General features: G+C 37.0%; 1 protein-coding gene across 3 annotated transcripts in view; it reads left to right on the top strand.

Moving 5' to 3' along the window:
* Positions 1–16136, top strand: part of GNAI1 (G protein subunit alpha i1) — an 86394-nt gene that overhangs the window by 64786 nt on the left and 5472 nt on the right. For all 3 annotated transcript variants that reach the window (XM_049714947.1, XM_033439858.2, XM_033439852.2), the window contains exons 7-8: positions 5978–6107; positions 7143–7296. In XM_049714947.1, coding sequence (XP_049570904.1) covers positions 5978–6107; positions 7143–7296 — 284 coding nt within the window. The remainder of the gene's footprint in view (positions 1–5977; positions 6108–7142; positions 7297–16136) is intronic.

The raw sequence follows: 16136 nt of genomic DNA, 5'->3' as shown, positions 1-16136 counted from the left end.
TATTTTTAAAAGTTACCTTTTTAAAATTTTTCACGAAGATTTTTATTTATGCAAACTCATGTTTGTACTATTCCATGATGAAAAATGTTCATTTAATTTACAGTGTACTATAACTTAACTGAAGTCTGAACAGAGAAGCACTAAGTGGTAGCCTTTAGAATGAAAGGGAATCTGGAGTTCATTTTGTCTAGTCCGCTCATTGTGTAATGAACTGGGCTGAGGGAAGTTCATTTAAACATTGCATTCAGATTTACAGAACTATGTTTTTCTTTTTCCAATAAGTAACAGTTTTCAAAGTAGGAGAAAAACTGCTGAATTTTGCTTCAGTTAACTCCAGTGCTCTGAAACAGTATGATAGTAAAGCAGAATTTCTGAAACCATCTTAAAGAAAGGCTCCTAGTGAAAGATTAAAAACAGATATTCATCAGCTCACCTTGTAAAGAAGCTCAATATTACAAGTTGTGGGGAGCACAGCTAAATATATGCAACTATACCTCTGATTCTCTCCATAAGTATTTTAAACATAATACATTTGTTACTATCATTTATCACTACATTATCCCACATTCAGTGATTAATGTAATTAAGTTTTCCAGAAAACTAAAATTTAATTTCAGTTTTCCCTGGCAGCTGCCCTCCAAAAAAACAAACATTGCCCTGCTTTCTTAAACAGAGATATAGATCATAATTAGTTTATCTGACCGTGTAACTTTTGGTACTGTAACCATGGTACTGTTTTGCGTTTGCTTTTAATTTTTTTCTGTTTTTTTTTTTTTTTTTTTTTTTTTTTTTTTTTTTGCTGTCAGTGGGCTTTTTTTTTTTTTCCTTTCCCTGCTGGTATGATCTCTTATTGAAATCTTATAGTTTGCTTACTATTTGGAGAATATTAAATAACCAAACTGAGGAATATTAAAATAGTATTATTTTAAATAATCTGATTTGTCTTATTTGATAACTGTTGCCAGATGTATTTAAAAATTATAAAGTTATTTTAATTATAAGGAAATTCACTATTAGATTTTAAGCTTTATTGGGTCTTTTTTTAATCCTAGTACACCTTAAATTCTGATTTTTTTTGGTTTCTATTTACCTTGCTTTAAGATCATATTCTATAGCAAATTTAAATTGTTACGTTCAGATGATGACTTTATTCTAACCATGAAGTTTCAGGAGAAAATGCATGGGGTTAGGGTTAGCAAGTAAGGATTCTGGACATAGGCCCCTGGTTAGGTAAGGGCAAACTTGTTTAAGATTCTTAACAGACTGTTCCAATCTTGCTCATTGTCAGAGGTTTATACGTAAAATGGTTACTGTCTATAAAAGGAAACAGAGAGGTGTGAGCTCTGTAAATGATGGGAAACGGCAAAGGTAAATGTCACATCAGTTATTTGGTGCTTTGGGCAATCTAACTGTGTAAAATTCAGTTTCGTTTTTCAGTAGATGCGCCCTAAACATTCGCTTCCAGACCATACACTTCACTTCCAGCCTAGGTTTCTCAAAGTTGCGATTTCAACATCAGGAGTTGTCTGTCATCATGATCCTTCCAGGAAGTCCACTTACCTTGCTCTATTTAGTCTCCTTGGGTGAGGTAAAATTTCACAGGATGTTTTTAGTTACTGTTTTCACTCGCTGACTTACAGATAAACATAGGTCTGTCAGGAACTTCAAATAATCTTTGTCTTATTTTGGATTTGAATTCTGTTAAATTACTATCATTGCTAACGTATGGTTCCAACTTTGCTTTTTATATATTAAGTGAGCCTCAGAAGAATGAGGGCAAAAATATGCTTAGAATAATTCTACTGGAAACTCGAGTGTGCTTATCATTTTGTGTGTTTTGTGGTATCAATTCATTGTCTGATTTTTAACTGCTGATATAAAATTTCAGTTTCACTTATTTTTTGGTATGGGAATTAACAAATTCAAATTGAGGCAATAAGGCATTATAACTTAACAATATATATTATCACCTCTGTGACTAGGCATTTATGGAAAGTGTCTATGAGGATTATTTTGCTTTAAAGGATTAACAGTTTTATCTTGTTATATTTTTACTGAATATAGAATTAAAGCATCCCTTCTATTAGAAAATCATCATAACATGTTTCTATTCCCTTTCTTTAGTAATGTAATGTGCAATTGGTTTTGGGGTGGAATGTCATTTATGGGGTTGGTATTTATATATGGTCAACTAGAATTGTCTCAGTCTTGGTCACAGTAGAATTAGATGACAGTCTGAGGGTAAGACAGCATAGCTCAGGATAGCCAATATATCCCCTTCCATCTTCCCTCCCTCCCCTTGCTCCCTCTAAAAAGAGAAACCTAAGCAAACGCAATTTCACTCCCTATTTGATACTAGTCAAAAGTCTCATCTTTTCATATGAAGGAGAACATACTATAATCTTGCTTTGTTTTGGGTTAAAGAAATAGAAGTTCAGAATTTGAAGATAATTCTCCTGTATTTGTGAAATAATGAAAATGCTCTGTGCACAGTCTGATCCTTTGTCATATTAGTTCTTAGTCATTTTTGCTCCTTGACTTATGAATTAGGCCAGTGATTCTCAAAGTGTGGTCCCCAGATCAGCAGCATCAGCTTACCCACCTGGTGATTCTAATGCACACTAAAGTTTGAGAAGCAGTGGCTTAGATTAAAGGTTCTTTATGACCAGTATATGAATGACCCTCATTCATTTCTACATTAAATAAATTGAAGATTTCTTCTGTATTCATATTACTTGATTATCAAGTTAAAGTGCTTTTATATTTAACATTCCCACAGCATAACTGTAAGGTCTAGATCTTCAACATGGTAAAACTAACCTATTATTGATCCATTATTTTTGTGTATGGTGTTAGACAATGTTGTAATTTCATTCTTTTACATGTAGCTGTCCAGTTTTCCCAGCCTCACTTATTGAAGAGACTGTCTTTTCTCCATTGTATATTCTTACCTCCCTTGTCATAGATTAATTGACCAAAGGTGTGTGGGTTTATCTCTGGGCTTTCTATCCTAGTCCATTGATCTATAGTTCTGTTTTTGTGCCAGTACCATACTGTTTTGATTACTGTAGCTTTGTAGTATAGTCTGAAGTCAGGGAGTCTGATTCCTCCAGCTCAGTTTTTCTTTCTCAAGATTGCTTTGGCAATTCGGGGTCTTTCATGTTTCCAGATAAATTTTAAAGTTTTTTGGTCTAGTTCTGTGAAAAATGCCATTGGTAAAAAATAGTTGATTGAAAGCGTTTTGAAAGTTATTGATTGAAAGTGTTTTAAAATATTCTGTAGACACTGTTCATTCTTTCATTCAACAAATGTTTATGAAGTGTGTGTGTTTGTCCAGTGGAGGGGATATAACATGGCCAAAACAAAGTCTTTGCCTTTATGTTGTTTTAGGGATGGGGGAGGAGAGGAGATGAAATAACTATTGAGGATTCGGGGGGTGATAATTGCTACAAAGAGAAATAAAGCAAGATGGCGGGGATATACTAGTTTCCTAAAGCTGCTGTAACAAATTACCACAAACTAGTGGCATATAACAATGGAAATTTATTCTTTGATAGTTGAAGCTAGAAGTTTAAAATCTGTTTGTCAGCAGGACTGTGCCCCTTCTGAAGGCTCGAAAAAAGAATCCTCCCTTGCCTCTTCTTAGCTTCTGGTGGTTGTCAGCAGTCCTTGGTGTTCCCTGCCTTATGGTCATATCACTCCAGTCCTTGGCCTTCTTCCCTGTGTGGGTCTGGTTCCTCTTTGCTTATTAGTTCACTCCTCAGTTTCTCGCCTTCATCTTGCATTGTACGTTAGCAGCAAGGAGAACCAAGGTTGTACCTTGCATTCTTTGCTTGAAAATTTTCTCAGCTAAATCTAAATATCCAGGTTCATCTCTTACAAGTCCTACCTTACACCCAGCACTAGAATAGTTAAGCCAAGTTTTTGCCACTTTAAAACAAGGATTACCTTTTCTGCAGTGTCCAATAATATACTTCTCATTTCCTTCTGAGACCTCAACAAAAACATCTTTAACATTCATATATCTTTCAACATTGTGTTCACGATGATATATATTCATTCTCTAAGATAGAAGCTTTTCTGCCATCCTCTTTACTTCCATCTAAGTCTCATCAAAATCACCTTTAATATCCGTATTTCTAACCAACTATCTTTCAAGGCATTCTGGGCTTTTTCTGTCAAGTAACTCAAAATTCTTCCAGCCTTTCCCTATTACCCATTTCCAAAGCCACTTCCACAGTTTTGGGAATTAGTTTTACAGTATTACCCCACTCTGGCTACTAAAATTTGTGTCAGTCAGGGTTCTCGCAAGCAGCAGAACCAGTAGGTTCTGTGTATTTCAAGGAACTGGCTTAACGTGACTGTAGGTGCCAGCGAATTGGAAGTTTGTAGTGCAGGACAGCAGGCTCAGATAGAAACTGATGTTACAGTATTGAGGCAGAATTTTTTTTTTCTTCTGGGAAACTTCAATTTTTGCTCTGAAGGCCTTTCAACTCATTGCATGAGGGCTGCCCACATTATCAAGGATAATCTCCTTTACTGAAAATCAACTGACTATAGATGTTAACCATAACCAGAAAATATCTTCACAGCAGCACCCAGATTAATGTTTGATTAAATAGCTGCGTATGATCGCCTAGCCAAATTGACACATAAAACCAGCCACCAACAGAGGGATAATATGGGACAGCGTGGGTTTTGTTGTTGTTTTACATGGAGTGGTCAGGAAATACGTGACATTTGATCAGAGGAGTTAGCTAAAATATATTATCTTTTTGGTAAAGTTGTCTTCAAATTGTGTTCCTTGGCAATTTAACAAATGGGTAATCGTTTTAATTTCTTTTGTTCTTGTTTGATCTTTATTACCAGCTGTCCTTTTTGTATCTTACCCATTTTAGTGTGTAGTAGAATCATTTTGTTATATAGCATACTTAAACTTAATGAACAATTTACTAGCTAGACTAATAGAAAGAATGGCACTTAAATGATGATAAAAGTAACAATACTAGTCACTTTTGTAATGAGTACAGATCTTATGTACTCAGATTTGGTTTATAGGCCAAAACTATTCTACAGGGAAAATTCTTTTTGCCTGAGAATTAAATAGGGACTATTTTAATTAGTGCAGTATCTAGATAAATGGAGCCTTTAAAAATGTACCAGTTTGCATAGTGTTTCCATTATGTAAGTGGTTATTTCTAGGTTGCATAACGTAATCTATGTGAATTTCAACTTGTGCTTAACTTAAACTCTTACAAGGAAAGGAGGAAGATTATTGTTTTTATACTGTTTGTGTTACTCCCCTGTACAGTAACCTACAATGGTCTACTGTTGTGTATCATGTAAAAATTGAGTTTTTTCAGTCCTAATTTTCAGACTATTCAGTAGGCCATCCATTTATCTCATCTCATTTTTTTTTTTTTTCTATACCATGGTTTTACTTTTTAATTTAGGCAGCTTGTTTGCCCCTGTTTAAATATGACTTGCTTGCCCAGCTTCTGTTACCTGGGATGGTTTCTCCTTTACATGTGCTGTATTGCTTCTGAGAGAAAACATTTTGTAGTTGGATGAGGGGACCATGTTCTCTGCCTCTAATGTTCTGTGACTTTAGCAAATTGAATATATTCTATTATCTCTGCATTCTTATGGTGCTGCCCCTTCTTTTGTATTTGTTTTCATGTTCTGTTCTAAAGTGTTCTCATATGTTAATGAATGTGTTATTTTTTTTAGGGTATTTTGGGTTTTTTGTTTTGTTTTACTGTGAGATAAAAACAAAATGGTTTAAAAACCAGCAGACTTTTTTTACTTTGTGAAAATCAATTTGTGACATTATATTCCTCCCATAAAATCCTTTTCTCCTTTCTTTCCATCCCACATTCCCTATGCGATTTGGAGCTTTTTTGTTGATTTTTATAGAACTCCTCAGAGCCTCTGAACATTCAGCGTGATGTCAAACTCATTATTTTTCCTCTTACAGAATGTTTGATGTGGGAGGACAGAGATCTGAGAGGAAGAAATGGATTCATTGCTTTGAAGGAGTGACCGCCATCATCTTCTGTGTGGCACTGAGTGACTATGACCTGGTTCTAGCTGAAGATGAAGAAATGGCAAGTAGAACCACTTTTAAAGATTGAGCATGGCATATGAAGAGCTGGAGATGTTGCCAAGAATTTTTCTGTGAAAAATTCTTGAAGAATTCTTACTAATGCCTAAATTAATTGAAAGTTCAGGCTGTTTTCTCTAACTTTTGTTTAGTATATTTCCCTTTTAGAATACAAAGAACAGATGGATCCTGAAAAAAGGGAAAACACAAAAAGTTAATCTCACCTCAACCCTAGTTGCTTAATAACTAGGCATTTATGAGATCTGGTATCTACATACTAAATGAAAATAAAGTTAGTTCCATTATAGTCCAAGGCTTATTTTTCTTATTACTTCTGCCAGCTCAGTAATCCTTGATCTCTGTTATACTTTGCTACTGTCATGTAATTTTCAGATGTGTTTCAGTGTACCATTAATCTGGGGAAAATATTTTTAATTAGAAAAAAGCTATAAGTGTCAGCTTCTTTTATTAAAATAAGTTATATACAATTATCATGCAGTAGGTGTAGTGCACATGTTCATTTCTGTCATTCTGGCACTATAAAATATATTAGTGCCCTTTTTGAAACCACAGATACTGGAAGGGCAGGAAACAGGAATTGGAGGTTTCCTTCCCTCATATACCATTATATTTAGGGTATTGGGCTAATTGTGTTTCAGCTTTTTCAGTTTAATTTATTAATCTTTAGAAAACTCTACTTATCTTTTAATGGAAACTTCAATTCACTCTGTAATAATGAGGTCTCCTTTGAAACGTTTGCACTTTGCATTTCTAGATCTCAGGGTCCTGCAGCACAGTGACACGCTGCCGGCACTCAGCAAGTACTGGTTGAGTGATGAGTGATGTAGACACTCATCTTGCCTAAAATCAAAGTGTGTGCTTGTTCTTAAATGGCAAAAATATGTTTTTGTGGGATGTTACCTATTTTTCAGCTAAGTTCTATTGTATTACCATACTTTTTTTTTCCACGCTCATTTTTTAAAAGTAATATTTCTTAAAATCCTTGCCATTATGACAAACTGGCTGTATTCTATTACAGAACCGAATGCATGAAAGCATGAAGTTGTTCGACAGCATATGTAACAACAAATGGTTTACAGATACATCTATTATACTTTTTCTAAACAAGAAGGATCTCTTCGAAGAAAAAATCAAGAAGAGCCCTCTCACTATATGCTATCCAGAGTATGCAGGTATTTTACTTTCTGTAGATAACTTGTCAGCTCGTATATTTCTAAGTGAACGTCCCCTAAGGCAAGATTTCAGTTGTCGATTTGAATCTTTTGGCTTAGTAATTCTTAACCTTTAAGAGAAATTATTTATCAAACTGCATTCAAGCACAAGTAGTTCCTTGAGTTGGGGGTGAGATGATTGAAAATAACATTCATTTTAGGGAAAAGCTGTTAGATAATTTTCTATGATGACTCCAAGTCTTCATAAACTTACGGTATTGATTGGTTCATCCAGTTAACAGATCTTATGTCAGGTATTGTGTGATGCACAATAAATAAAATGTGTCTCTGGTCACTGACTTAATGTCAAAGACAGAGGTACTCCTAAACAAACAAATACACAATAGCAGTGCAGCACACGAGTACAAAGGAACATGGATAGTAATTGGAAGGGGGAAAAATTAGAAAGGAGTCTGTGAGTTAGCTAACTCCTCAGGGGAGTCAGGAAAGGTTTCACAAGAAATCCAGGCTTTGGTAATGAGACTGTTAGTGGTACTTTAATTTTACTACTGTGTAAAATGGTCTGCAGTGAGAAAAGGAGACCTGAGATGCAGTCCTGGCTTTTCCATAATTAGCTCTTTGATCTTGAACAAGGCAGTTAATGGGGTCTCACTACCCCATCTGTGAAATCAGAAGTTGGGCTAAAACATTGGTTAAGTTTAGTTCCTTGGAACACTTCCCTGGCTGCTATTGAAAGTGGGTGCAAGGAACAGTGATACCCCCCACCCCCTGCCCCCCTCCACACTCAACTTCTCCCTCCCTAAGGCAGAGTAATTTAGCTTTCATCTGTTTTGCATATTGGGTTTCTGAATAAGGCTTTATTTTATTTTAATGAAGAAAGTTCGATGCCTAAAAAAAAAGTTTGACTACCAATAGTTTATCTCATCTCTAAATCTAAACATTATGAAGCTTGGTTAATTTAGCTTGATACAAGTTACCCTCACTCCATCCTCACTGTTAAAAAAAAAAGGTCTCAAGAATTTTTTTGGTTGAAAAATGTGAAAGTGAAATATTACATTTATTGCATTATTTTTTTAACATCCTTATTGGAGTATAATTGCTTTACAATGCTGTTAGTTGCTGCTGTATAACAAAGTGAATGAGCTATACGTATACATCTATCCCCATATTCCCTCCCTCTTGCGTCTCCCTCCCACCCTCCCTATCCCACCCCTTTAGGTGGTCACAAAGCACTGAGCTGACCTCCCTGTGCTATGCGGCTGCTTCCCACTAGCTATCTATTTTACATTTGGTAGTGTATATATGTCCATGCCACTCTCTCACTTCGTCCCAACTTACCCCTCCCCCTCCCTGTGTCCTCAAGTCCATTTTCTACAGCTGCGTCTTTATTCCTGTCCTGTTCCCAGGTTCTTCAAAACCACTTTTTTTTTGTTTAGTTTTTTAGATTCCATACATATGTGTTAGCATACAATATTTGTATTTCACTTTTTGACTTACTTCACTCTGTATGACAGACTCTAGGTCCATCCACCTCATTACAGACAACTCAGTTTCATTTCTTTTTATGGCTAATATTCCATTGTATATATGTGCCACATCTTCTTTATCCATTCATCTGTCGATGGACACTTAGGTTGCTTCCATGTCTTGGCTATTGTAAGTAGAGCCACAGTGAACATTGTGGTACATGACTCTTTTTGAATTATGGTTTTCTCAGGGTATATGCCAGGTAGTGGGATTGCTGGGTCGTATGGTAGTCCTATTTTTAGTTTTTTAAGGAACCTCCATACTGTTCTCCATAGTGGCTGCACCAACTTACATTCCCACCAACAGTGCAAGAGGGTTCCCTTTTCTCCACACCCTCTCCAGTATTTATTCTTTGTAGATTTTTTGATGATGGCCAATCTGACTGGTGTGAGGTGATACCTCATTGTAGTTTCGATTTGTGTTTCTCTAATGATTAGTGGTGTTGAGCATCCTTTCATGTGTTTGTTGGCAGTCTGTATATCTTCTTTGGAGAAATGTCTGTTTAGGTCTTCTGCCCATTTTTGGATTGGGTTGTTTTTTGTTTGGTATTGAGCTGCATGAGCTGCTTGTATGTTTTGGAGATTAATCCTTTGTCAGTTGCTTTGTTTGCAAATATTTTCTCCCATTCTGAGGGTTGTCTTTTCATCTTGTTAATGGTTTCCTTTGCTGTGCAAAAGCTTTGAAGTTTCATTAGGTCCCATTTGTTTATTTTTGTTTTTATTTCCATTTCTCTAGGAGGTGGGTCAGAAAGGATCTTGCTGTGATTTATGTCATAGAGTGTTCTGCCTGTGCTTTCCTCTAAGAGTTTTATAGTGTCTGGCCTTACATTTAGGTAAGGGGTTTCTCTGGATCTTTTGTGTTTCCATACAAATTGTGAAATTTTTTGTTCTACTTCTGTGAAAAATGCCGTTGGTAGTTTGATAGGGATTGTACTGAATCTGTTGATTGCTGTGGGTAGCGTAGTCATTTTCACAGTGTTGATCCTTGCAATCCAAGAACGTGGTATATCTCTCATATCTCTCCGTCTGTTAGTATCATCTTTAATTTGTTTCACCTGTGTCTTATAATTTTCTGCATACAGGTCTTTTGTCTCCTTAGGTAGGTTTATTCCTAGGTATTTTATTCTTTTTGTTGCAGTGGTAAATGGGAGTGTTTCCTTAATTTCTCTTTCAGATTTTTCATCATGAGTGTATAGGAATGCAAGAGATTTCTGTGCATTAATTTTGTATCCTGTTACTCTACCAAATTCATTGATTAGCTCTAGTAGTTTTCTGGTAGCATCTTTAGGATTCTCTCTGTATAGTGTCATGTCATCTGCAAACAGTGACAGTTTAACTTCTTTTGTGATCTGGATTCCTTTTATTTCTTTTTCTTTTCTGATTGCTGCGGCTAAAACTTCCAAAACTATGTTGAATAATAGCGGTGAGAGTGGACAGCCTTGTCTTGTTCCTGATCTTAGAGGAAATGGTTTCAGTTTTTCACCACTGAGAACGATGTTGGCTGTGGGTTTGTCATATATGGCCTTTATTATGTTGAGGTAGGTTCCCACTATGCCTGCTTTCTGGAGAGTTTTTATGATAACTTTGTGTTGAATTTTGTCACAAGCTTTTTCTGCAACTATTGAGATGATCATATGGTTTTTCTCCTTCAATTTGTTAATATGGTTATCACATTGATTGACTTGCGTATATTGAAGAATCCTTGCATCTCTGGGATAAACCCCACTTGATCATGGTGTATGATCCTTTTAATGTGCTGCTGGATTCTGTTTGCTAGTATTTCGTTGAGGATTTTTGCATCTATGTTCATCACTGATATTGGCCTGTAGTTTTCTTTTTTCATGACACCTTTGTCTGGTTTTGGTATCAGGGTGATGGTGGCCTCATAGAATGAGTTTGGGAATGTTCCTCCCTTTGCTATATTTTGGAAGAGTTTGAGAGGATAGGTGTTAGCTCTTCTTTTAATGTTTGATAGAATTTGCCTGTGAAGCCATCTGATCCTGGGCTTTTGTTTGTTGGAATATTTTTAATCACAGTTTCAATTTCAGTGCTTGTGATTGGTCTGTTTTTATTTTCTATTTCTTTCTGGTTGTGCTCTTCTAAGAATGTGTCCATTTCTTCTAGGTTGTCTCTTTTATTGGCATAGAGTTGCTTGTAATCTCTCATGATCCTTTGTATTTCTGCAGTGTCAGTTGTTACTTCTCCTTTTTCATTTCTAATTCTGTTGATTTGAGTCTTCTTTTTTTTCTTGATGAGTCTGGCTAATGGTTTATCAATTTTGTTTTTCTTCTCAAAGAAGCAGCTTTTAGTTTTATTGATCTTTCTGTTTCATTTCTTTTTCATTTAAGTCTGATCTTTATGATTTCTTTGCTTCTGCTAACTTCGGGGGGTTTTGCTCTTCTTTCTCTAATTGCTTTAGGTATAAGGTTAGGTTGTTTATTTGAGATGTTTATTGTTTCTTGAGGTAGGATTGTATTGCTATAAATTTCTCTCTTAGAACTGCTTTTTCTGCATCCCATAGGTTTTGGGTCATTGTGTTTTCATTGCCATTTGTTTCTAGGGTTTTTTTTTTTTTTTGCAGTACATGGGCCTCTTACTGCTGCGGCCCCTCCCATTGTGGAGCACAGGCTCTGGACGTGCAGGCTCAGCGGCCATGGCTCACGGGCCCAGCCACTCCGTGGCATGTGGGATCCTCCCAGACCAGGGCACGAACCTGTGTTCCCTGCATCAGCAGGCAGACTCCCAACCACTGCGCCACCAGGGAAGCCCTCTAGGTGTTTTTTGATTTCAGTGATCTCTTGGTAGTTTAGTATTGTACTGTTTAGCCTCCATGTATTTGTATTTTTTACCGACTTTTTTCTGTAATTGATAGCTAGTCTCATAGCATTGTGGTTGGAAAAGATACTTGATACGATTTCAATTTTCTTAAATTTACCAAGGCTTGATTTGTGACCCAGGATATGATCTATCCTGGAGAATGTTCCATGAGCACGTGAGAAGAAAGTGTATTCTGTTGTTTCTGGATGGAATGTCCTAGAAATATCAAGTCTATCTTGTTTAATGTGTCATTTAAATCTTATGTTTCCTTATTTATTTTCTTTTTGGGTGATCTGGCCATTGGTTAAAGTGTGGTGTTGAAGTCCCCTACTATGATTGTGTTACTGTCGATTTCCCCTTTCATGGCTGTTAGCATTTGCCTTATGTATTGAGGTGCTCCTGTGTTGGGTGCATAAATATTTACCATTGTTGTATCTTCTTCTTGGATTGAGCCCTTGATCATTATGTAGTGTCCTTCCTTGTCTCTTACAACATTCTTTATTTTAAAGTCTCTTTTGTCTGATATGAGAATTGCTACTCCAGCTTTCTTTTGATTTCCATTTGCGTGGAATATCTTTTTCCATCCCCTCACTTTCAGTCTGTATGTATCCCTGGGTCTGAAGTGTGTCTCTTGTAGACAACATATATACGGGTCTTGTTTTTGTATCCATTCAGCCAGTCTGTGCCTTTTGGTTGGAGCATTTAATCTGCTTACATTTAAGGTAATTATCAATATGTATGTTCCTCTTTGCATTTTCTTATTTGTTTTGGGTTTGTTATCGTAGATGTTTTCCTTGTGTTTCCTGCCTAGAGAAGTTCCTTTAGCATTTGTTTTAAAGCTGGTTTGGTTGTGCTGAATTCTCTTAGCTTTTGCTTGTCTGTAAAGGTTTTAATTTCTCTGTCGAATCTGAATGAGATCCTTGCTGGCTAGAGTAATCTTGGTTGTAGGTTTTTCCCTTTCATCACTTTAAATATGTCTTGCCACTCCCTTCTGGCTTGCAGAGTTTCTGCTGAAAGATCAGCTCTTAACCTTATGGGGATTCCCTTGTACGTTATTTGTTGTTTTTCCCTTGCTGCTTTTAATATATTTTCTTTGTATTTAATTTTTGACAGTTTGATTAATATGTGTCTTGGCATGTTTCTCTTTGGATTTATCCTGTATGGGACTCTCTGTGCTTCCTGGACTTGATTGACTATTTCCTTTCCCATGTTAGGGAAGTTTTCAACTATCATCTCTTCAAATATTTTCTCAGACCCTTTCTTTTTCTCTTCTTCTGGGACCCCTGTAATTCGAATGTTGGTGTGTTTAATGTTGTCCCAGAGGTCTCTGAGATTGTCCTCAATTCTCTTCATTCTTATTTCTTTATTCTGCTCTGCAATAGTTATTTCCACTATGTTATCTTCCAGGTCACTTATCTGTTCTTCTGCCTCAATCATTCTGCTATTGATTCCTTCTGGAGTATTTTTAATTTCAGTAATTGTGTTGTTCATCACTGTTTGTGTGCTCTTTAGTTCCTCTAGATCCTTGTTAAATGTTTCTTGTATTTTCTCCATTCTATTTCCAAGATTTTGGATCATCTTTCCTATCATTACTCTGAATTCTTTTTCAAGTAGACTGCCTGTTTCCTCTTCATTTGTTTAGTCTGGTGGGTTTTTACCTTGCTGCTTTATCTGCTGTGTGTTTCTCTGTCTTCTCATTTTGTTTAACTTACTGTGTTTGGGGTCTCCTTTTCGCAGACTGCAGGTTCGTAGTTCCCGTTGTTTTTGGTGTCTGCCCCCACTGGGTGAGGTTGGTTCAGTGGGTTGTGTAGGCTTCCTGGTGGAGGGGACTGGTGCCTGTGTTCTGGTGGGAGGGGCGGCGTACGGTGGTGTGTTTTTGGATATCTGTGAACTTAGTAGATTTTAGGCAGCCTGTCTGCTAACGGGTGGGGTTGTGTTCCTGTCTTGCTAGTTGATTGGCATGGGTCATCCAGCACTGGAACTTGCTGGCCTTTGGGTGGAGTTGAGATGGAGATCTCTGGCTTGCTGGCTGTTGGGTGGATGTGGGTCTTAGCGTTGAGACGGAGATCTTTGGGAGACCTCTCGCTGATTGATATATTACATGGGGCCAGGAGGTCTCTGTGGTCCAATGTCCTGAACTCGGCTCTCCCACCTCAGCGGCTCAGGCCTGCCTCCAGGCCCAGGCGCCAAGTCCCTGTCAGCCACACGGAGACAAATGGCATCTTGATGCCGCGATGCTGAGTGTAGTTCCAGGGGAAGGAGCTTGCTGGTGCTACTCTTGCTGCTCCGGGTGACCGCTGCCTCTGTTAACAACTCCACTAAGCCTGAGGGTCTACAAGCTGCAGGAAGATGAGACCACCCGGGGCAGCCTTCAAGCTGTGATTCTTGCCACGATCCCTGCTGTTGCTGTCATGGAATCCGGCTTCCCCCACTGCTGCCCAAGTCGCAGGAATTTGTTTCATTATAAACAAAATTTGTCAATTTTGTATTCAGTAAATTGTACTGCCTTTTCACAGGCAGTGTTAAAACAACCATATGATATCAGTGCTTTCACATCCCACTTACGTAGGTGAGAGCACTGTGATTTAATGAAGCAATAGAGTCCAAATCCAGACCCAAGTCTGTTGCACTCCTGCGTCCAGGACATTAACAACCAGAATACATTTAATTATATGTTTTCAATGGAGGCAAAGCAGGAGGGTCTCCCATCAGTATGATCCTCCTCTCATTACTACAGCCCTTTCTATGTATCGCAAAGTTACACTTTGAAATAATTGCACAGAATTAACTTAGTTTTGTTTTCTTTTTGAAAGTCAGTGTCCTAAGTCACCTTATTCAGAAACATTTTTAGTGCTTTATAGGAATAAAATTATTTATAGTTCTAATTCCAAGATCGAAGTTACCCAGAATCAAGGTGGCTCCGTTTGGCCTTTACTTTCCTGTCTTTCAGTTCATCTTTGTCATTTTCTATTGTGAAGTAGCCCTTTTGTGCTAATATTATCAGAGGACCCAAATCAATCCTCAGATATTACATACTTACAGGGATTTTTAGAGCAGCCAAGAAGATCGTTGTTAGCTCTTTTTTTGCCAGGTACGCATTGTGTTCAAAATGTTTCTTGTATGTTGTCAAGTTAATAAGAATCACTGATCTCAGGCTCTGTGAGCAAGGAGAGTATTACATAATTCTTTCATAGTCCCAGTGTTAAGACTATAATTAAAAACTTCATTGCACACGCTAAGTATTGATGCTGTCAGCTCTTGTTGCACCCTCAGCTCTTAATCCCTGTGGCTATGTTTGCTATAGGAGAACCCATTGTAGCCTCCAAGCTACTCACTTGATTGATCCCCTACCTCTCTCTGCTCCTGTCTTCTCCTCTTTTTATCTATTTACATTTTGGCATTTCACCAGATTCCATCTGTAGTCTTATAATCTTCTAGCACTCCATTCTTTCATAGTCATATTTATTCTCAGCATGATAAATTCAGTTGTCAACTCTAATTTCTCTGTTGAGACTCAGGCTTGCATTTCCAACTGCTTGTTGAATCTGTCCATGTGTTTTAGCACCTGAGACTCCAACTGAATTCATGTTATTCTTTTTTATTCAAATCTCCTTTATCTCCCTTTGAATTATATCACCAGCCACCCAGTTCTCCAGTATTGAACCAGATTATCATCTGTACTTAACCTTTATTCAAGACAGTTCTATCACGTTAGAAAATATCTGTCACCTTCCCCCTAGTCATTCTTTTCCAAAACTTAAAATCAAGTTGAGGAATGTATCTTGTAGTTCTAGGGATTCAGTAATCTAACTAGCTGCCCACAATAGCTACAGCAAATTGAGCCATGCACTCAGGGCAAGCTGTTTTCTCAAAACATGTTTTTAATTTAGAGGTTGTATTAGCTTCTGTGAGTCAAGAAGACATTGTTTATTGCTTTAGAATTTCAAAGTACCAACCTTATTATGATTTAATAAGTTAAAATTTGATTTGTAGAGTATATGGTTGTCTGCTAGCAACTTAAGAGATAAAATTTAAACTTATTTTGACAACTTAGAGAAAATGGAAAAAATTCACAGAAACTTACAACCTACCAAGTTTGAATCATGAAGAAATAGAAAATCTGAACAGCCTATGTTAGTAAGGAGATTGAATCAGTAATCAGAAACCTCCCAATAAACAAAGTTCATGACCAGATGGCTTTACTGGTGAATTCTACTAAACACAAAAGAATTAATTGTTAGCAGTCCTTCTTAAACTCTTCCAAAATTGGAGGCATTCTCTCCTTTTCCATAACTCATTTTACCAGGCCACCATTACCCTGTTACCAAAACCAGGCAAGTATGCCACAAGAAAAGAAAATTACAGGCCAATATCCCTGATAAACATAAATGCAAAAATCTTCAACAAAATATTAGCAAACTGAATTCAGCAGTACATTAAAAGGATCATTACACCACAACTATGTGAGATTTATTCCGAGGATGCAAGCATATAGTT

Source organism: Orcinus orca, chromosome 9 (assembly GCF_937001465.1).
Source record: "Orcinus orca chromosome 9, mOrcOrc1.1, whole genome shotgun sequence".
Lineage (NCBI taxonomy): Eukaryota > Metazoa > Chordata > Mammalia > Artiodactyla > Delphinidae > Orcinus > Orcinus orca.
Note: the sequence above shows the minus strand (reverse complement) of the source record. Positions and strands in the feature narration are given on the sequence as shown.